At 35.4% G+C, this 22,353-nt stretch overlaps 1 protein-coding gene and 1 long non-coding RNA gene across 9 annotated transcripts in view; one reads left to right on the top strand and one right to left on the bottom strand.

Moving 5' to 3' along the window:
• Positions 1–736: 736 nt before the first annotated feature.
• LOC149503611 (uncharacterized) lies at positions 737–5,362 on the bottom strand. Its single transcript, XR_016324713.1, has 2 exons — positions 4,743–5,362; positions 737–1,040 (listed from the first exon to the last, which is right to left on the bottom strand). It is a non-coding gene; the product is annotated as an uncharacterized LOC149503611 (long non-coding RNA).
• Positions 5,363–5,605: 243 nt separating this feature from the next.
• Positions 5,606–22,353, top strand: part of trio (trio Rho guanine nucleotide exchange factor) — a 166,194-nt gene continuing 149,446 nt past the window's right edge. For 6 of the 8 annotated variants that reach the window (XM_089735254.1, XM_028187433.2, XM_028187431.2 and 3 more), the window contains exons 1-14: positions 5,674–5,884; positions 7,469–7,681; positions 8,278–8,470; positions 8,867–8,980; positions 9,121–9,301; positions 11,289–11,515; positions 12,450–12,553; positions 12,914–13,065; positions 13,604–13,824; positions 14,586–14,666; positions 15,304–15,504; positions 16,048–16,170; positions 16,410–16,601; positions 16,955–17,124. In XM_089735254.1, coding sequence (XP_089591380.1) covers positions 7,500–7,681; positions 8,278–8,470; positions 8,867–8,980; positions 9,121–9,301; positions 11,289–11,515; positions 12,450–12,553; positions 12,914–13,065; positions 13,604–13,824; positions 14,586–14,666; positions 15,304–15,504; positions 16,048–16,170; positions 16,410–16,601; positions 16,955–17,124 — 2,141 coding nt within the window. In that variant the 5' untranslated portion in view covers positions 5,674–5,884; positions 7,469–7,499. Of the gene's footprint in view, positions 5,885–7,468; positions 7,682–8,277; positions 8,471–8,866; positions 8,981–9,120; positions 9,302–11,288; positions 11,516–12,449; positions 12,554–12,913; positions 13,066–13,603; positions 13,825–14,585; positions 14,667–15,303; positions 15,505–16,047; positions 16,171–16,409; positions 16,602–16,954; positions 17,125–22,353 lie in introns of all 8 variants that reach the window. The other 2 variants (XM_028187435.2, XM_028187432.2) reach the window with 2 other exon arrangements.

Raw genomic sequence — 22,353 nt, 5'->3', positions numbered from 1 at the left:
GGTATATATTATTACGGCTTCGATTTCTATCGGAGCGACAGAATAATTGTGAGACTTAGTACAGGCTTACGCATTGCCAACAGCAGGTATAATTAAGACCTAACGGCAGTTATCAATATTCTTTGTTCACCCTATCTCGGTCTATCTGCCTTCAAAGGAACTGGCCCTGGAATTATGATATTTCTATATTCAATCATAAAGCTGACTATATAGTGTTCATGTAAAAATTGTAATTCGACCATAACGAAAGACATCTCAAAACTTATATTATATAAAAATTTAACAATTGCTAATTTGAAAAAAGTTTTGGTACATGTCGATCGTTAATAGTTTTTATTCCTAGCTCTGTTAATTGTTTCTATACCTAGTATACCTTGCAGATCACCTATAAATGTTTAGAGGTAAAGTCGGGATATCGATCATGCGCCCAGACACAGACATCTATAACTCATAAATTTTAATGCAACCGCGTTGTTTCCCGCAGTGATTTACGATCCAAAGTGCAGCAGAAAGTACATTGACGACGACAGCGCAGTTGCGAATTCATTGATTTAAAAGTATACTTCATTTAAGTCCTACGGTAGTTGTCTAGACGTCGTCTATTTAATTAATAATTTATATATCATCTATCTTTACATAAGCTCGTACTCATGTGCTATCGACGTGCAGTTCACGCAAAAGCAAATGATCGATTGTCCATTATAGGCCCCAGCGGGTTGTAATAATTGAAACACTATTGTTTGTTCGGCGAATACAATTTATTCATCATCAGATTCTTCCATGTGGATGTGTTTTCCACTTAATATCAGGTGGGCTGTGAGCTCGTCCAACCATCCAAGCAATAAATAAATTAAAAAAATGTGGGCCCTTATGGGCCCCGAGGTAACCATTCCAGACAATGGTCTGTCTCGGTGGTGGTGGTCGGTATAAACTTCGAAATAATACCTTGAAATTATGCAAGATTTTTGTCAAGCTTTTTTTGATGAAACATCACAACTAAACGTCCCATATTTATTTTCCTTGACCATATCTGCCAGCACCTATAAATAATTTAGATACTTTCATAAATATAACTAGCGGCCCGCTCCGGCTCCGCTCGGGTCTTTAACAAACATTTCAACGATATTTGACGTTGTTTTTTTTGTAAATAAAAGAACACTTATTGCGACATAACTATAATATATATATATATATATATATATATATATATATATATATGTAGCGGCACTTTGTGTAAATAATAATGTGTTTTACAAAGTCCTAGTACATTATTTTATTCTATCATCAATAGTTTTCGCAGGGCACGCGATGTAAAGATTAGGTATTTTAGGATTTTTTTTACACCTTGGGTTACATTATTGGAGTTTTAGTACATAAGGATCCCTAAATTAAAAAAAAAAATTATAGCCTATGTCACTTGGGAATGGTGTAGCTTCCAAACAGTGAAAGAATTTTTCAAATAGGATCAGTAGTTTTGGAGCCTACGCAATACAAACAAACAAACAAATCTTTCCTCTTTATAATATTATTATAATATAATAAGTTTTTTTTTTAATGGGATTTTATGACCTGGTAGCTAAGAACTTTAGGTCAAATCTTATTTTAATTTTAATAATACGTAGCTTTTTTATATGAAAATGATATTATGAGATGATATGAAGTTAAATATTATGAAAGATGGCATGAAGTGAAATGAAAACGAAATGAAATGAAATGAGATGAGATGATATGGGATGAAGTATAATCTCAGTAAAATGGTGGTCATTTACTGAGACTTTTACAGTGGGCTTTTTGGAAGATCCCGAGCAGTTACGTTCAGTAGCTTTGTTTCATTTGTGCACTTTCACAGATACTAAACAGTTAATAAACCACTGTTATTACACATTTAAACCTGAAGAAACACTAATGAGACAAAATAAAACAAATCACACAACTTCACTCCTCGCGTTCCCACCAAAAAGTCCTATAAGTAAGTATAGATAGTATAGATAACGACTAGGAGAGTGCCACAAAGATGAAAATTCAATATTTTATAGTTTTCTATTTTTTTGTAAGTGTGTAATAAAAATTGCTTCAACGGGAATATAAAAACCGAGTTTTCCGTAATAATAGCTGGTGTATTGAGCAATAGTAAGATGCTCAATACGAATATTAATTATTACGAATTCACTATGGTAAATTGTATTGAGTATAAGCTGAATATTATTAAAGGACCTATGTCCTACTTTTATTTCTTAATGTCTCAACAGGTCTTAGCTAAGGTCAGCTATTCAGGGGACGCCGCCATGGGAGCTGGAGGCGGAGTCGCTCGCTGCCGACTATCGGTGGCGCAGCGAGCTTCGTGCTCGGGGCGTGGCGCGTCTCCCCGAAAGTGAGCTGCGGGCGCGGAAGGCCCATTCTCGGCGGTCCGTGCTCGAGTCGTGGTCGAGGCGATTGGCCAACCCCACGTGGGGGCTACGGACCGTCGAGGCGGTTTACCCGGTCTTTGATGACTGGGTGAATCGTGGCGAAGGACGTCTCACCTTTCGTCTGGTGCAGGTGCTGACCGGGCACGGATGCTTCGGGAAGTACCTGCGCCGGATAGGGGCTGAGCCGACGACGAGGTGTCACCATTGTGGACACGACCTGGACACGGCGGAGCATACGCTCGCTATCTGCGCCGCTTGGGAGGTGCAGCGCCGTGTCCTGGTCGCAAAGATAGGACCTGACTTGTCGCTGCCTGACGTCGTGGCGTCGATGCTTGGCAGCGATGAGTCATGGAAGGCTATGCTCGACTTCTGCGAGTGCACCATCTCGCAGAAGGAGGCGGCGGGGCGAAGCTCTCAGGGAAAGCTCTCCTCACTACGCAGAAACCCGCCGCCGCCGAGCAGGGGGTCGGGACCGGGGTCGTATCCGTGACCTGGCCCCCTAAGAGCTAGGGGTCCCACCCGTTTTGTGCGGGGAGGGACCCAGACGTGGGGTGGCGTGCTCTGTACGCTCACCCGCAATAGGAAGCCGGGTGATGGTAGACCGCGTTCCCCCGACCGCTCTGGGGGAAGGTGTAACGCGGCGCCATCAAAGCGGGCTCTCGGCCCGCTGAACGAGGGAACCGGTGGTCGTGTCGCTGGCGGCCACCGGTCCGGCGTCCGTGGGACGGTGGGATGGATGTAATGTGCTCTGCGTCAACCTTGTCCCGCCGTTTCAATAACCCCGACTGGGCTCCGGCCCGGTCCGAGGTAGGGCGCCGGTTGTGAGCGGCAGGAGTTTTTAGTGAGGTTCAACTCCCACATACCCCACCTGCCGCGCGGGTGGGGATCCGGCGATTTTCTCCTGTGGAAAAAAAAAAAAAAAAAGGTCAGCTATTCGAGTAAAAGACAGGAATTAAGAGAATGATACTTTACGAATAGAAACTATGCACAACTACTAACAGATACTAATGAGCAAACTAGATAATAGACATAATTATGCTGCGGCGCACTTTTTGTTTAAACTTTTAAAAGGGAACAATTCTCTCATACATTACTTAAGCGAAACTTTAACTGTTTCCGTAGCGCGCGCAGTGGAAGCTTTCAAAATGGATTAAAACCCCGATTTTTAATCATTCTTAATTGGTGCTCCGCTGGCATTGGTCTTAGCGTGATGTTATATAACCTATAGCCTTCCTCGGTAACTGGGAATTACTACAAAACAGTTTTGGGCGCATTTGAAAAAAAACTGGGTACACAAAAAAGCTCGATATTTGGGTACCTGACGAGCTCACTGAAAGAAACCTAATGAACCGTGTTCTCATTTGTGATTCTTTACTACGACGTAATGAAACCGTACCATTCTTGAAGAAATTCGTGATGAAAAGTGGATCACGTACGACAAGAACGTGCGAAAAAGGTCGTGGTCAAAGGCCGGTCAGGCTTCACAGACTGTGGAAGGCAGACAGGACCATCGATTCTGAACTTTACTGCGAACAACTGTTGAGATTAAAGCAAGAAGTTGAGAGAAAGCGGCCGGAATTAATTAACAGAAGTGATGTGATTTTTCATCATGATAACGCTAGACCTCACACATCTTTAGCCACTCAGCAAATATTAAGAGAGCTTGGCTGAAAGGTGTTAATGCATTCGCCGTATAGTCCTGACCTTGCACCTTCAGATTTCCGGTCTCTTCAGAACTCTTTAGGCGGTGTCAGGTTAACACCACGAGAAGACTGCCAATTGTCGCGGTATTTTGATCAGAAGCCCCAAAATTTCTATAGCAATGGGATCATGTCCCTACCTACAAGATGGCAAAAAATTATCGAATAAAATGGTACCTACGTATTTAGTTAAATGTAAATAAACTGTATTAAAATTTTTGTGAATTTTCTTACAAAATGCGAAGAAACTTTTTCCCTAGATTGATAAAAACTCGACACTGGCAACAGTGGCAACTCAAGATATCAATGACAGACAAAAAAAGAATAGAATACATAAGCCACACATACGATCTACAATTAGTTATTATGGTACAATGTGAGCATTATTCCATGACGATTTTGTTGGGGTGCTCTATGAAATGTATTATGGGTGTACGTGACATCACAATAATAAAACCGCCTTTAATGTTTGCGTTCTCCATCATGACATACAAAGGGAACTAACGATATAATGTTTTACACAAAAACCGGAATGCATGTTATTGTGAAAGGTAAATGAAAATGAAATTTAAGAAAAGAATGAAGCTTTATTGTGAAACGAGAAACTATTTAATATTTCTTTTTACATACATACATGAATGACCAAGCTCACTGTCCATTTGATCTTAAATGGTCACTGGATCTATAGATAATTTGACGTGTAGGAACCACCCACCTTAAATTATGAGGTCATACCCTAAATTATAAATACTATTTTTCTACATTACCATACTTTCTTAGGTTCGAGGAAATACGTGTAGTATTTAGGGGAAATACTAAATAATTGTCAAAATAAAATAAATCGGATTTGATATAATATACTCCCAAGAGTAAACAATTTAAATAAACTCCATGCTTGTCGTTGACATTTGCAGACTCTTGTATAAAAAATTATAATCGTAATTCGTTACTTTTATTTTACTATTTTTGTCACCAAACATAAACGTTTTCTTTATCTTTACACAATAGGACTACATACTACAGCACGAAATGATTTTATGTGTTGCAATATATTAAGTAGGTACCTATTATTCTTTAAGATATAATTTATCGTCCAGAATTTAATTTAATCGATCTTAAAGAATCTAATAAGTAATCTAACTATTATCTACCCATTTATGCAGCATCTGTGACTGAAGCTATTGCGACACTTCGTTTAAAAATCGCAAATGTACCAAGTGTACACTAACAACCTATTCAGTCAAACCCTGATTTATAACTATTCTAAGTACATACATACCTAAATTTAAAGTTTTTTAAAATAATACATTTTGCTAATAATTCAATAATCAAAATTTGTAATTATTATTTCAAATCATGCGACATCTGTAAATTCTGATAAATGTAACTTAACCACATTCCATTACGCGTTCAAAAACTGAGTGGGTTCGATAAACTCAACAAATTTTAAATTTACATTTCGATACAATTAATAAAACAAAAGTAAAGAATGAGTTTTTGTTGTTATAGCATTTGATTAACAGATTAATAAACTTGTTTACAATAGTTTATTATGATGCTAAGGCCGGTAAAAAACTGGCGCGCCATTATGGTTGATTGAGGTAGTCGGTGATTCTGTGAACCAGTGTGTGTCACTGATGCGCCTTGTGTGTTTTTTAATGTTTTAGCGCAGTAATGAATATATTTTTTACAAATGTTTTACTGAAAGTAATCACTATGACAATAATGTGTGCCGAACCTTTTATACCTGATTAATTGGCGTCTTGAGTCATCACGGTTAGTTCAAAATTTATAATTAAGGTTATTTGTTGTGACATACACGCAAAGTTAATATGTCTGCAGTAATTTGTAATCGGTTAATGTTTAAACGAAATATAAACAGAGTTTAACCAGAATACAACAATAGTAACAAGTTCAGGATTATATTTTAAATTTGGAATATGCTACATTTGTAACAAAACAATGACCCTCCCTAGCGTCGGTCGTATGTTTCACAAAGAAGTAAGACAACTTAACATCTGTAAATTCCACAGTTTAGACCAGTTACTGTTAGTGATACTAAATAATTTTCGTTACTTAGTCTAATTGACGTCAGTAAAACAATTTGTTAATAAAATTGCAGTGAGCTTATTTGACACTGTTTGTTTGACGCTAGTGAGTCAGTGAATAACAAGAGAATGAAAGGAGCACTACTTAAATTGAATGTTTAAAAATTCAACATGCACTTACTACTCTGATTTTAATGAAGTTCTTGAATAAAAAATTATCACAAAATAAAAATATTCATTTTCAAGAAAGTCCTAATTATACGATCTCTGATCATTTTCATTATTACTTTACTTAACATGTCTTTATATTTTGTACAAATACTAACTTAGCATCATACACATTCTTTTACTTAACAGTGCATTTTAGCTAATTTTAAGTTTAGTTACATAAATTGTACATAAGGAAATGCAATTTATATAAAAAACAAACAATGTTGTAACTATGAATTAAAATTATTAGAATTCTATCCTAAAGTGAGAACCCTGCTTAACATCAAGTATCAGCCTTGAGCTCAGTGTGCCTCCTAGTAAGGCCTCTCCTCTATTTTCAGGTATTTCTATCTTCTATCCTTGAGTTACAAGTGGCTATGCCTAAAATTAATCCCATCTGCTATATTTTGTTCTCTTATAAAATATTTAGGATAATATTGTGAATATTACTAAATAATGAATAGTAAAATTATAAATGTAGTGAGTTCAAGTTGTCAGTTGCACTTCTCCTTGTTTTGATAATTCTCAATGCACCAGTTGATGTTAATGTTTGCTTCAGCTATGTTAGACAACTAGTATTGATATTTTAACAAAAAAAAATGCTTGCTGAAATAAATAGAAAGAAAAGTAAATTTATTAAATATTATTTAATTGTACAATATTATACAACAATAGCATAGCATAGCATAGTAAATTTAAGAATTAAATTATTTAATGTGGTCAAAAACTTTGATTTTCTATCCTTTAGAATATAAAATTAATATCATAAATCTAATAATAAAAAGCTAAGACAAAGTAGGATAAACAATAATTAAAAGAGGACAAAAATCAATTTTTTTTATGCCTACTAAACATTGATGTCATGAAGTAAATAATTAAAAGAACAACTTTTTGTTAGCATAACATCTTGAGAAAGAGGTACAGTATAATCAGTTTGAGCTTAACATGACACCACCAGTTTTCAAAATAAAAATAAGATAAATAAAGCTAGATAGTAAAGTATGCTAGGGGTTTTTTTCTTATGGATGGAGAAGTTTCTTACTAACTATTAATTCAAATATGATAAAAATATTTGATTTCATTGATTTTATATTTTGATTAGGCTTCTTCAAGCAGTGCCCTAAGGGGTAGAGATGGAGGCAGGAGCAAGGGCTCTCGACGTCCTCCCGCTTCTGCAGGAGCGGGTGGCGTCTCTCACTGGTGGTCGGGATCGCCGGGGAAGTCCTATCATCTGGTTTCCGGCCAACTCAAGGAGGGATCGTGTCGCTCCAGATGACTATAGACGTTTGATACATTACTTGATCAGTATACCTGGGTAAGAAAACTTTTATATTTGTTAAATAGGTACAATGTGTATTATGTTAACATTTGTCTCTATTCTATATTATTCTGATAACTTTGTGCCTCAAGCAACTATTTATACACTCATCGTTCTCGTTGAATCTGTCACTTGTGATGAAGGGCTCAGTGAGTACATTGTCCCACAGACACAGCCCACTGAATTGCTTGATGCATTTTCTCAGTGGGTCAGGATCCGGTGGTAGATTCTACGAAGCATTGCTCTTGCTAGGGTTAATGTTAGCAATGTAGTCAGGTTTGAGCCCTGTAGCTCACCTACTTGTTAGGGTTACGGTGAAAAGGCCTCTCAAGGCTATCAGCTTAGATAGGAAAAAAAGGTATTTATATAGTAAGCTGATTCAAAATTTAATAGACTCATAATAGGAGTGAGCAGTAGAACAATAGAAGACTTGGTTTTTGTTCATAGTCAACATGTAAAAGTGTATCTTTTGTAAAAATTATTAACTATATTGCCATTCAATATTTTGTTAATGATTTTTTAGATAATCCACAAGTTACAGTAAGAAATTTTATTAGCTGATATCACTGCTATGTTTATGTTCTTTGTTATAGTGAATCTGTGAAAAGTCTCGGATTCACAATATTAATTGACATGAGAGGTTCGGCGTGGGCTGCTATCAAGCCAATCCTAAAGGTTCTTCAAGAACACTTCCCATCATCCGTCCATCAGGCACTGGTAGTTAAACCTGACAATTTTTGGCAGAAACAACGTACAACTATTGGAGCACATAAATACAAATTTGAGGTAATACCTGTTATATATTTAATTCAATAGCATTATGTACATATTTCTTACAAATTTCTGAACTAAAATTATTAGAATCTAAATTTAACTTTTTATTGAGTCATTTCAATGATGTATCATCAGCAATTTCTATAGTTCTTAATATTATCACCACTGTCCTCAACATTATATTAATGTTCCCCTCAATACTATGCTGTAAGAATTAACCACTAGGTCTGATAGTACAACGACATGGTAATCTTCTTTCTAAAATTTGGTATGATAATATATGATTAGATTATACATAAAAACCAACAGTCAAAATCAAATACCATTCAGGAATTGATTAGTTCAAGCTAGGTGTAATCATTAACCATAGAATAAAAACACCCATAAGACTTATTTAAATTGTTTCAGACAACAATGATTAGTTTAGAAGCACTTCCTAAAGTTATAGATAGTTCACAATTGACTCCAGATCTAGAGGGTACATTGCAGTATGATCACCCACAGTGGATTGATCTAAGATTGGTGAGTATACAAAAACATATTTATACAACATACATACATATTTGTACAAACAACAATAGGTTTAATAACCTATTTTATAGTGCTAGTTTAGTTTCCAACCCTTGTATTTCATGCATGTTCTAAATACATAAAAATTTTAGGCATTAGAAGAATTGATGTGGCAGGCCGGTGAGCTTCTAGATCGATTAGATGATTTACAAGAGGATGTAGCCAGAGCAGATTTTGCTGATGATGTGACGGGTGCAAGGAGAGCCATTGATGCACATGCAGACATTAGTAAACGACTTGCCAAAGTTCCTGTTGATGAATTAGAAGCACAAGGTAAGATGCATTTATAAATAAATTTCTGAATTCAATTGTCTCTAGATTAATGGATAAGGCGACCGGAGTAGTACAAATAATATGCAGGGCCTCAAATTATACAGCAAGCACAATTTTTTGTAGGTATGTGTGAGTTACGGAACTAATGCATATTCGCAAATAAATCTTAGAGAAGGAATAATGTTGTCTAATAAAAATGAAACCCGGACAATATTCACATATATGGAATTAGTAGGGGTAGGTATAATAACCAAGAGGGATTCAGGGGGATCCATCGCATAGTGTTTACGGCGTCGACGGTGGTTGGTTGCTACATGAGTCGGATCGCGAGTGTAGTTAGCACTGGACACGAAAATGAGCTTACAGTGTCGCAACGTTTCCACGAATATATTGTATTGTATTGCAACATACATGAACCATAAAAACGTTGCTAATGTTTCAATATAAAAAAGGCTAGAATGGGCGATAAGAAATTCTCTCGGCGCGAAGACGTCGTAGATTTGGACCTGGCCCAAAAGAGGGTGGTTATAAACTCGAAAGATCTGTTGAAGATTTATTAGTTTTTATTTAAAAAGGTTCTTGTCGCTCTGTTCAGTTGTTCGTTGTATGCGTTCAGATGCTTAGATGTTGTTATGTGCATTTTTACAAAGAAAATCTTTCTTTTTCTAATGCATGAAATTTATTACTGTATTGCAATGTGCCTTCGTTTGTACATTACTCTAATGTAAGACTCTCATTAATAGTCGATAAAGGTAAATAGTCTCATCAAAAATAAATATCAGTTTCTATAAAGCTTTGGTAAGCGTTTTATTATGAATAAGTTGACTAGGCTTGAAGTCAACTAGTTTAAACTGCTTGTTCGTAAAGAATAATTATAAAATCTTTAAAATTAGCTCCGTTTCCTTATAACCTAACATTCGAGGGGGAACTTAGTGCGGAGCTCTGAGCTGCTGTGAACTTTCACTTAATATGACGTTCGACTCGTCGTACTTTCAATTGTAATAGAGTTAATAACCAAATATTTGCCCGTTTAAATGGTATAGCAAATGACAGTGTTTGCAACGAGTTGCTTGAGGTATCCGATATCATCTAATTTTACTCTTACGTCACTGGCTACCTAAGACCGGAAATGATCCCTACATCGTAACTGTGTTACATTACCGAATGTTTACATAAATGCCACGAACAAAACCTATAATCGGGCTTTGTAATGCCACCACAAGCAACGGTAATCACTTATAATTACGCGAGATGTGGGCTCAGTTTCTCCGAAAGCAAAAACTAAAATAAATTGGCACCATCATAATTACGATTTACACGAGCTACAACACTTTTTGATGATACGACTGAATTGTACAATAACGTTAAAAATGTACGTAAGAAAATTTCGTATCATCATAACTTAATGTTTCGATAACTTAATGTTTCTTTAATCTTAAACTACCTTCACTAACTATTATTGTAATAAAAGTGCACAAAATTTCGTTATTAATTTATTCATTTGTCTAAATAGAATTAAAACTGAAGGCAGCAGAGTAACTTGTTGCATTAGTTTAATGTAATGAATTGTTTTAGAAAATGGTTAAACAGCGGAAAAAGATATTTATTTGTTGTCCCACGGTTGAATGGTTTGCCGTCGGCGGTCGATTGAATAACTGTTGAGTTTCAGTGTTACTTCACAAACAGCGGTGTTATAACAAGTGAAGGAGTGCTATTATAGTTTGTTTTGAATTTTACAATGTGTTTTGATTGTCTTTGGTATTCAAATAAAAATGGTATTGGATTAAAAAATGGTATGTCGAAAATTCCATTTTGTTTATCTCGAAAGTTACATGTTTTCATCGGTTTTTTAATTGATAATTGAAGTCTTGATTTGTACTTCTTAAATAATATGTATATGGTAAATATGATATTGTTATGATGCCAAATATAGTTGTAATCTTAAAATGTGTTCAAAACATATTGAAAATATATACTTTGTAAACAGGTGAGAGGGTGTTACAACGATTAGAAGTGGCGGAGGCCGCGTGTTCCGAAGCTAGCGGTAGTGGCGCCGAAGGTTCTGCTTTCCACTGCGGATCGCCGGGCGCTGTGCGAGCTCAACTTTCGGCTGTGCGGTCAGCGCATGCGCATGCCCATAAACTTTGGCAGCACAAAAAAATGCAGCTAGATCAGTGTTTTCAGCTCAGATTATTTGAACAAGACTGCGAGAAGGTAATTTTCTTTTATCAGCTATAAAGTTAAATTGTAGGTCTAATTGTAACGTATTTACCCTTGAATATTTCATACCTGAATTAACGCACATCGTCTTCTCGCAATAAAACTGTATAATCTCAAAACTTACTAATTTTACAAGAAAGTGTTTTAAAGGCCTAATATGAGTCGTCTATTATCAAAGGTGGCAATCTGTGCATTTGGACAAAAAAATGTTATTGATATGTCAATACAGATTGATTTGAATATAATCGTCTCTTTCAAAGAATACGGTTCAAAACCTGCATTAAATAAAGGTTAATACTTAACCTGTTATTTATCTAAGATGTCGTTCAGAAGAGTTTTGTGACTGCCAATGGAATACAAAGTCAATAATTCGTTTTTCTGATTTCCCAATAATTGTCCAAAAGTCACATTGCCGGCTTTGATACTATTCGACTCATATGTAATATTGTTAATATTAATCATATTTGCAATATTTATTTTTTATTTTTTACCAGTTACATTATCTGTCTTTTAAGTAAGATAAAATTATGTATTAATTTTGTTTACAGTAGTCAAAACATAGGTAAACTAAAACTAAACTACGCTCTTTTGACAGTATTTATGAGAAAAATACTAGTGATACCAAATGTTAACGCATATTAACTCAATTCCGAATTTTTTTGGAGATTGTACACTTTGAATCCGAAAAGGCGACATGATTATGAATAAAAATAAAGATTCATTGCACGCACTGTAAAAGTGCAACTTTCAGAAGAATTGTATCATTCTCTCGTAGTCTGAAATCCTATAGTGTTTCACTCTTTCTGTGATGTTTCCTCGTTTTATCGACTTTAAAATCGCAACGGTCTTAAAGATTTTTCACCATAATTGGTATTCACTTTTGAACACTGTAAGAAATGAGTACTAGTATAATGTTTCAAATGCGCAGATGTTGGAATGGATCGTGAACCACCGTACGGCCTTCTTAGCCACGTACGTCGAGATCGGACGGTCATGTGCGGCCGCAAAACGTTTACAGGAAGAACACGCTAGGTAAGTCTAGACATTAGATGCACAAGGACGTATCGAATTTTGCAAAAAACAATTGAATACGTCTTCCTAATCCTTTGTAGTTTTTTTGCTCATTACTTAAGATCTAGACTGTATTTTTAGAATCAGTATGGATTTAGTTTATCGCCAAAATGTTTATAATGCATTTGGAACAATTGCGATTTGAAATGTTCAATATGAAAAGTCTTAATGACGACCTTGAATTAAAATGTATCAATCAGCATTTTAAAGTAATGTTTAATTAAAAGTAAAACTCACAATTCAATTTGAAAAGTTCGAGTTAGGCTTAAAATGAATATGCGACTGAGGTTTTGTGATGTTTTAATTGTGGATACGTGTTAGATTTGCAGCGGCGTGTACGAGCGGCGGAAGGCCGAGTGTCGCACGTGTGACGACAGCCGCGCGACGTCTCGCTGACAAGAGACATTACGCTGAAAGTCAGATATCAGCATTAGCACAAAGACTCGAAAGAGCTTACAAACAGTTGGCAGCCGGTAAGATAATTTTAATTGACAGTTTTTTTATAACCATTTTCTATCTTATTCGAAGCAAAAAAAACCTTTATTTTAACACCTATCTAGATGTTAACATCATGTAACAAGGCGTTTAAGGGTATTCATGTTATTGTCTATGGGCTTTAATGTTTTTTTTATTAATTAGGTGGGTGGACGAACTCACAGCTCACCTGGTGTTAAGTGCTTACTGGTGCCCATAGACATCTACAACATTAATGCGCCACCCACCTTGAGATATAAGTTCTAAGGTCTCAAGTATAGTTACAACGGCTGCCCCACCCGTCAACCAGAAACGCATTACTGCTTCACGACAGGAATGGGCTGAGTGGTTGGACCTACCCGCGCGGACTCACAAGAGGTCCTACCTACCACCAGTAAAAATTTGAACACTAGTGAACTTTGGTCTTATGTTGATTGACAGATAAATTTATAACATGAATATATTATATAATCTATATTACTTACCGTCTCATATTGTATCAGTATAAATGAGATTTAATAAAATAATATTCTCAAGGTCTTGAAGAACGTTCTGCAGTGCTGTCACTGTCGGTGGTATTTCATCATAAAGCTGAGGCGTACGCTTCAGCGGTGGGAGGGTGGGGAGCGCAGTGTGCCGTCGCTCTACAACTAGCAACGGGTCAAGGAGGAGCGCCTTGTAACGATCCGAGGGCGTTAGAACAACACGCCCAGAGACATCGCCAGCTTTACGAACACATGTGTCAGGCCTACACTGAGGTGAGGAGCGGTATTTGTGTGACGATAGTGAAGGCAGAAGTTTTTTTTTATTGCTTAGATGGGTGGACGAGCTCACAGCCCACCTGATGTTAAGTGTTTACTGGAGCCCATAGACATCTACAACGTAAATGTGCCACCCACCTTGAGACATAAGCTCTAAGGTCTCGCCTGGTGACCAGACTTTACCAAAGATAACGCCCTAATTACATTGTAATGTACGTTAAATACAATATATTTTTCAAACTATTTGTTATCGTCTAATGAAAGCCTGCGATCATAATGCCATTTGAATAGATGGTTGTTTAATTGTTAACCCCAGTTTGTCAGGCACGATTTTCTCCTTTTGTCTATATTTATTATTTCTTACTAGTATCTTGCGTCAGATTATGTTTGGATCTCACTTTAATAATCAAAATTTGCGGATGATAAAACCTGTTGTGAGCTCTTGAAAAATTAATATCCCACATAGCTGTTTTGAAGGGTTTTATACTAAGGTTTTTTGACCTCATGTCTCAAATTGAGCGTTTATGTTGTTGTTATATTGAAAGTACAGAACTTATTACATACTAACTAAGTCTGACCTGCTTTGCTGATTTTATCTTTGACTTTGAACCGAAAGTTGCCAAACTGCACAGGATCACCTGCTCAATCTGCAAACTCATCGAAATCAACCCACCCGCTACTGTGTCTATAGGAAATATATACATCCATAGATACATCGACTTATAAATCTAGATTTCATAAAAAACTATTATTTACAGGTTCATTCAACAAGTAAAAAACTTTTATATCAGTTGGATCATTTAGTTCAAGTATGTCATCAAACGGATCCCACAGATATGGTAAGTATATCTAATTCAAATAGTAAGTTAATAGAGTTAAATCATATTACCGATAACAACTGAATGTCTGGTATTGAAAAAACCTGAATTGTGGTCATTGGATAATTTTCGTATTAGGAAGTATTATTTTTACTATATGAAATACTAGCTTTCAAGAGAAACGTATCTTGATACATATTTAAACGTTGAGTCTTTATATATAGTACCTAATACATGTCACATTATTATATGATATACTATAATACTACATCAAAGTACAATAGATGGCGTGCCAGTAGTTACAAAAAATGATCCATACATTTTACCGATATTCATAATCTAGATTCATAAATATTCAGTTTAATTTCTCTGTTTTGATTTTTTATTTAAGCAATTGATATAAATAATGTCATAATTTTTTTAGCGTTTACAGACATTCGTCGCTCCTAACCCAAAGTATATTGAATTTAATTGTCAATTCTGTGTAGCATTCGTAAAACTATGTATTTTTGAAAAAACGCATAGCCGTAATTTTTTTTTCTAATAGTAATATAATAATATTATGGTTACCATAGGCGTATTAGTATGAATGCTGTTTTCTTGTAAGAAAATTAAGCAACAGCTAAATGCCAGTGATTTTGTGTTTGTTTTTCATCAGCAGAGTGAAGGCACAGTGAGTAGTGCGGGTAGCAGTGGTGGCGATCCTGCAGCCGATTACAGTTCGGGAGCAAACCACGTGCTGGCCGTAATACATCAAATTCTTGGCCATCACAGGGCTTTGGAAGCTAGATATCACCAAGCGAGACTTAAATTGCATCAAAGATTAGCTTTGTTGCTCTATAAAGAAGACTGTAGACAGGTTAGTAAAGTTATTAGTGCATCTCATTTATTTGTGAATAGTGTTAAACCAGCAACAACCGTTAATCTTGCCGCCATCAACGTAAAAGGTAAATATTAAGGTTAGGAGCTTAGAATTTTTTTGAAGGAGTTAGCTATGTCAAATGTAAAAAAATATGTGTGTAATTCGAAAAATAAATATAATTAAAAATCCTGAGTTTGACAGTTAAGACAATCTTGTTGCAATCTGCTTGTTCATCTTGCAATCTTGTTTTCGATTCGAATGTTTTAATAACTGTGGTATCAAAGCAACAAAATTTAGACTACATCATACATGTGGCAGCCAGTGGATTCGCATTGTTAAGTGTTTATCTTAGGTAATAAAACAATACTAAACAATTTATGTTTAGGGTACTAGAATATTGCCTGTATTATATTTTGAACAGAGTCCATGGATTCCACACTAATAATACTGCATTCCATGCCTGGGAAAGATAAACTACATGTATGAAGTTCATTAAACTATCTTTGAAGTTAACAAAAATAAAATAATTATTCTTTTCAGGTATTAGACTGGTTGGCAAACCATGGTGAAGTATTTTTGCAGAAAAATACTGGTATAGGAAGAAATCTCCATAAAGCTAGGGTTTATCAGAAATCTCATGAACATTTTGAAAATGTTGCACAAGTGAGTATTTAATTTTATCACAATAAAACTCGTATTTCATCTAGAAACCGTTTCTCTGGCTTTAAATTATTAATAGAGCTCAGACTGAATGTCGTTGGAGGTCTTGGTATAATCATATCAGTTGGTATAATAGTTACGATTAGACATATTATTCTAAAATAACGCATGTAATGTAATGTATGTAGCATATAACACTGCTATGGTATATAATATATTTAAAAAAAAAAATAATTGCTCAGAATACTTACACAAACGCGGAGAAGCTGCTGGGAGCTGCTGAGGAGTTAGCCCGTTCGGGTGAATGTGATCCAGAGGAAGTCCTTGGAGTAGCGCGGGAACTCGAAGCTCATGTAGCTGCCTTCGCGGCCAGGGTCGATAGAAGAAGAAGACGACTCGACCTGGCCGTACTTCTGTATACACATGAGAAAGAGGTAAGTCTTATCTGAAGGGAAAGTAGCTTATATTTATAATGTAAAGAAAAAAAAAACGAATTTTATGGAAGACAGCACAACTGGATTTCTTGTGACAATAATTAATTCCACTCACGAGGGGCAATCCGTTGACTGCACCTATTAGCTTAAACAATTGAAATGTGATATTTTTTTTAGCTTGAGAAATGTATGTATATGAGTTGTTACTCATATGGGTCGTCCACATTAGACGGAAACATCTAAATGTACTACCAGCATTTTTGCTTTCATCAAAACTGGTTATTTCTTTTAAAACGTGCTTAAGAGTTTAACTTTTCTGTTAACTTCAATGATTAAAACAAATTATTTTTCAGCTGCTGCAATGGTTGGATACACTGAGAAGCGGAGGCGGTGTATGCGCTACAGACGACACTCCCGAAGCGGCACGAAGAGCTTTAGAACAATGCGCCCAGCATCGAGCAGCTAGCATGGACGCATGCGCTGCAACTATCGCGCAGGGCGAAGCATTAATGCAAGACTTAAGGTATGTTAAAATGTACTAACTATAGTAGAATTATTTTGTCCGCGCAGTTTGGGTATAAATCATAGCCCGGCTAGGGCGGTGAGCATGTCGATAAAAAACAAATGAGTTACCGAAGCCGGCAGGGCGGTATACGAAGGGTGGTGAGACATTGTTATGCTATGAGTAATTTGTTGTACTTACCTGCAAATTATAGTACAAAATAATATATCGAAGTGGAATGTTTTTATGCATTCGCTCTCTGAATTTCTTTAGTAACACAATGGCTACTCCTTTGTTTTGTACCAAAATGGCAGAATTTATTCAAAATATTTGCACGTCTTGTTATCAACAATGTGTTAAAATTTTTCACTGAAATGAAAATAGATCCCGAAAAGTTACAAAGTTTTAATTTCTGTTGTTTTCGTTAACTTGCTGCGGCGATATGTGGTGTAAGTGTTCGATTAGTGATTTTTACTTTCATTTTTATCACTAACCCACAAAACGACAAAACTAAATACACTATCTATAACGCTTATCGAAAACAATAATGCGCATCACTATGCCCGCCCATAAGGCCCGTGAGTGGAAAAGAGAACGAAATACTCGCTTCACCGCTCCGATTATTTGTGAACCAAACTGCACGGACAAAATAATTCTACTATAGCTTAGTAAAAGAGTTAGGTACACGAGCAAACCAATCAGCATTCTTATTGACAGCGAAGGCCGACGAGTCCTTAGTTAAATGGAATATTATAACAAAATATCTCTTCAGCTATTTGAACGGGGGGTAACCTTAATTGAAGTTCAATTAAAAACATCAAATTGTTGACACTAATACCAAATAAAATGGACCGAACCGTAATTAATTAATACTAAGATAAATGTCGCGTATAAAGCGAAAATGTCGCTTAAAGCAAGGGCAATAAAAATAGCCTTTTACCACTCGATATATATGACTGATTCGGTGGTGCAGTAGTGAGCGTTTCTGACTGTTGCGCCGAGGGTCGTGGGTTCGATTCCCACATCGGACAAACATTGTGTAATGAACAGGTTTCTTTCGTCTTTGTCTGGGTGTATATTATCTTTATATTTAAACGTATTTAAGTATGTTTGCCAGTCTGGTACCCGTAACAGAGGGATTCGTAAATCGGGGCCGGGATCGTGAGTGATTTGTTCCTAATCAAATCAATTATATATACAAATACAAAAGAAGCTTTAATTATATCCACGACTCATGAAAACCATTATAAAATTCAAGTGTTTTCCATTTTCTACTTTAAAAAAAATTGCTACGTACTTTTAAGTTCGTGTACAAAACTTATACGACTCAGAGTATATATATGTACGAGTATATGGTATATAATAATACAAACTAAATTATCAGTCAATATTGATTTAACATCTGAAAAGTGTCCGCTGTTGAACTTCTAAATAATAATAAACATAAAAATCAACGACAACAGCTTACTTAGTTATCAAACTCGTTCGACGGAGGAACATTTTTGTTTTGTTCAGGGAAATCGTGCTACAGAAACACGAAAAATAATACTCCAATCAAACTTAATTACAAATAATGATAATAAATAACTATGAAGAGATATCTATACTAATACTAATATATAAATCTACAGCGGTTTTTACGGATGTTCTGTTATAACTACTGAACCATGAATCCGATTGACTTGAAACTTGGTATCCGTGTAGAAAATACATGTACTTAATGGATAGGCTAATATTTATATGAGTGTTCCCTACACCAGTTGCGGGGGCGTTAATGATGAGAATCTTTGTGGGGGTGAAAAATAATAATGTTAATTTTAAATGCCCAGCGAAGCGGACGGGTACAGCTAGTCAATTTATAATTATAAACAGTACGATTACTATTGATCTTTTAATTGAAGAAACAAATATATATAAACTTATTTTGAATGCGTCATGGGGGTTTGCAAGGCCGGGTATAGAAAACTGTTTATAAGTGTTATTTATAATTTTTATTATGACGAAAAATTTTAAAGGCTTTTTTCAATCGGATTATAAACCTTTGATAATTCATTCAGTAAGCATGTTACCGTTAGTAATCGTGTTCTCCAATGTTAGTGTTATTTACAAGCTTTAGGCTCATAATTCTCATGGTTTGAAATTTGAAAATTTTGTTTTTTTTTTATTTTGCTGAATTTTAACATCAAATCAACATATTTAAAACCGAAAAAACTTGCACGTGCGTTGGTTCTTGCACGTTTTATTTCCCGCAAAACTATTGTATGAAGGTGTTGTTACTCAAGTGCTAGCGACTGAGGTGAGACGTCGCGAGCTGTCCACGCGACCTTATTTTACCAAAAGTTCTTTGTGTAATAACTAACCTGCCTCGCTGCAGGAACTCATTGTTATAAAACATTGTTAAATTTGACGCCTTGTTTTCACTACAGTCAGAGCTAGTTTTTACTAACGATTATTATGTTTCGTTGTTCTAACCGGGGTATTCAGAAAGATATTCTTAAATGTCGAAGACATATTTTAGCAATACTACAAAAATAGAAGTCGACTTTGAAGTCGTGGCATAAAGGATAAGACGTCCGGTACATTCGTATCTAGCGATGTACCGGTGTTCGAATCCCGGAGGCGGGTACCAATTTATCTAATGAAATACGTACTTAACAAATGTTCACGATTGACTTCCACGGTGAAGAAATAACATATTGTAATAAAAATTAAACCCGCAAAATCATAATTTGCATAATTACTCGTGGCAGGACCTCTTGTGAGTCCGTACGGATAGGTTGGTACCTATCCGTACTGCCCTGCCTATTTCTTCCGTGAAGCAGTAATGCTTTTCGGCTTGAAGGGTGGGGCAGAGGTTGAAACTATACTGAGACCTTTGGAACTTATATCTCAAGGTAGGTGGCGACATTTACGTTGTAGATGTCTATGGGCTCCGGTAACCGCTCAACACCAGGTGGGCCGTGAGCTCGTCCACCCACATAAGCAATAAAAAATGACTGTTCTCGTGTCGGGTAAAGCTGCTGGTGTTTAATTTCCACATTATCTTGTACACAGGCCAAACATTACTTTTTATTATTTCGAAACTATCTTTTTTATATTTGTTAGTGTATTATATATTGCTTCTTAAATAACTTTTCGTTTTTCAATCCTTTCTATATATTTATTAAAATAACGAAAATTCCGGAATTACGTAACATTCAAGTGAGTTTTTGTTCTTTATTTGCAAACGTTTTGTGATATCTAAATGACAATAGCCCCGTGACGACGGTTTCTCGGACAATACTAACACTGTGTTTTTCGAGATACGCTCCTGCCTGTGGACAATGCTTTCGAGCTAAATATGTAATATGTATGTAGCATACAAATAAATTTTGTGTACGCGAGTATATGTGTACTTGTAATATTTTCCATCGTATGTGAAACCGACTTCGAAATCAGATGGTCACTTACATAATTGTGTAGTTCAGCAGTCTTCACTCCTTAATAATACATAATCTAAAATTTCAATAATCGTAGTAGTAGATTTGAATTGCGTTTGTGATATAATAGTTTATTTTCTAACTGTTGTTTGTGAAGGATTAGTTATATTTCGGTTTAGTAATTTTATTTAGGAATATCGTTTTTTTTTTAAATCGATTTGTACCTTTTATTTCCCATTACACAAGTTCACTGCGAAACGAAACTAAAACTAAAAATAATAATTGCATTTTAAAAAAAAGATACGAAGTTTTAGTAACGCTGACATTTTGTTGTCCTGATAATATCTTAACCGCTTAATACTGACTCCGATAAAATTATTATATAATTTGTATTACATTTTATTTGATTGATAGGCAAACATCGGAAACCATATAAATGTATTATAAACAAGATTTTTCAAATTGTTAAGAGTTGCGTAAACAATGCTAGTTTTTAGTGAAACAATTTGCAATAAATTTACATTGCTTTGTTTAAGGAATGTAAACATTTGCACGACGTTCGAATACTGTTGTTATGTGATGTTGCTTTGGCTCATCAAATTTAGATTTCTTGTTTGGAATAAATAAAGGGGATTCCGATTGATTAACTAATTAGGCTTACGCGTGTTTGTGATTGTAATAAGCGAACTTGATTCGACAAATTTAAAAATTAGTAATTAATGAACGTTTAGCATTTGAACGCTTGTGTTATTGTCAATTAATAAAGCATTATGTTATTATCATTAACACTTAATGAAATCGTTATGAAGAAATTTGTAATTCAAATTGTCTTCGGGAAGAATACGTATTTGTAGATCATTGAGAAGCGGCCTTTGTTTTTGTTTTTATTTACGTATTCTTTAGAGCATTGTTATTTCCACTAACACGAATTAAACAGGATGATTTTGTTTGTATTATTCACAACCGCTTGCGTCCACCGGTACCTGTCAGTTTACGCAAACGTTGGAGTTTCTTTATAACTTCACAGATTCCTCGTCGAAATCTACTTTTAAATTTCGAGGTTATTTACGAAGCCAATTCATAGATTGAACCTTACCTTTTTTCCGTACCACGAATGTCATTAAAGTGCTACATTATTATCGCGTTTTTTGACCAAATTCGCAATCACCACTAATTTTTAAACGTTATTAAGGTAAATTGTATGAAAAAAAAATCGATCTCTTGAAACTAATCACGTGCCATTAATTGTACATTGATATTACTATGACAGAAACCATCCCTAAAGCGCCAACCGCTACTGTACCAAGTTTCATCAAAATCGACGGTTGAGTGTGCTTAGTGCAAGTTTCTTAACGTTCTCGATAGCGTAAAAGTTAACCCAATTTTGTATGCATCAACAAACGTAGGCAAACGATCCCATTCCATACAAATATGAGCTAACTTTTACGCTATCGACAACGTTAAAAAACTTGCATTAAGCACACAGTAGCGCATAGAGGAGATTGATTTATATCGAGAGAACATGAATATTATATATTTAAATATAAATCCAAAAATATAAACGTATACACATTTTTTTTTGCTTAGATTAGTGGACGATCTCAAATGTGTATATAAATTGTAGCTTATATGAGACGTTTCGACTTTGAATACACACTGCCATCTGCTAGAAACTGATACAGCTCACAGATAATTATAACCTTTCTTCATATATTAATAAACAAATAATTAGAAATAAAAAATATTATTATTATAAATTATATAAATCAAATTACACTCAGTGTATGAAGTTTCATTAAAATCTGTTCATTAGTTCAAGAGTTCAACATAA

The sequence above is a fragment of the Bombyx mandarina genome, chromosome 01, assembly GCF_030267445.1.
Source record: "Bombyx mandarina strain Sakado chromosome 01, ASM3026744v2".
Lineage (NCBI taxonomy): Eukaryota > Metazoa > Arthropoda > Insecta > Lepidoptera > Bombycidae > Bombyx > Bombyx mandarina.
Note: the sequence above shows the minus strand (reverse complement) of the source record. Positions and strands in the feature narration are given on the sequence as shown.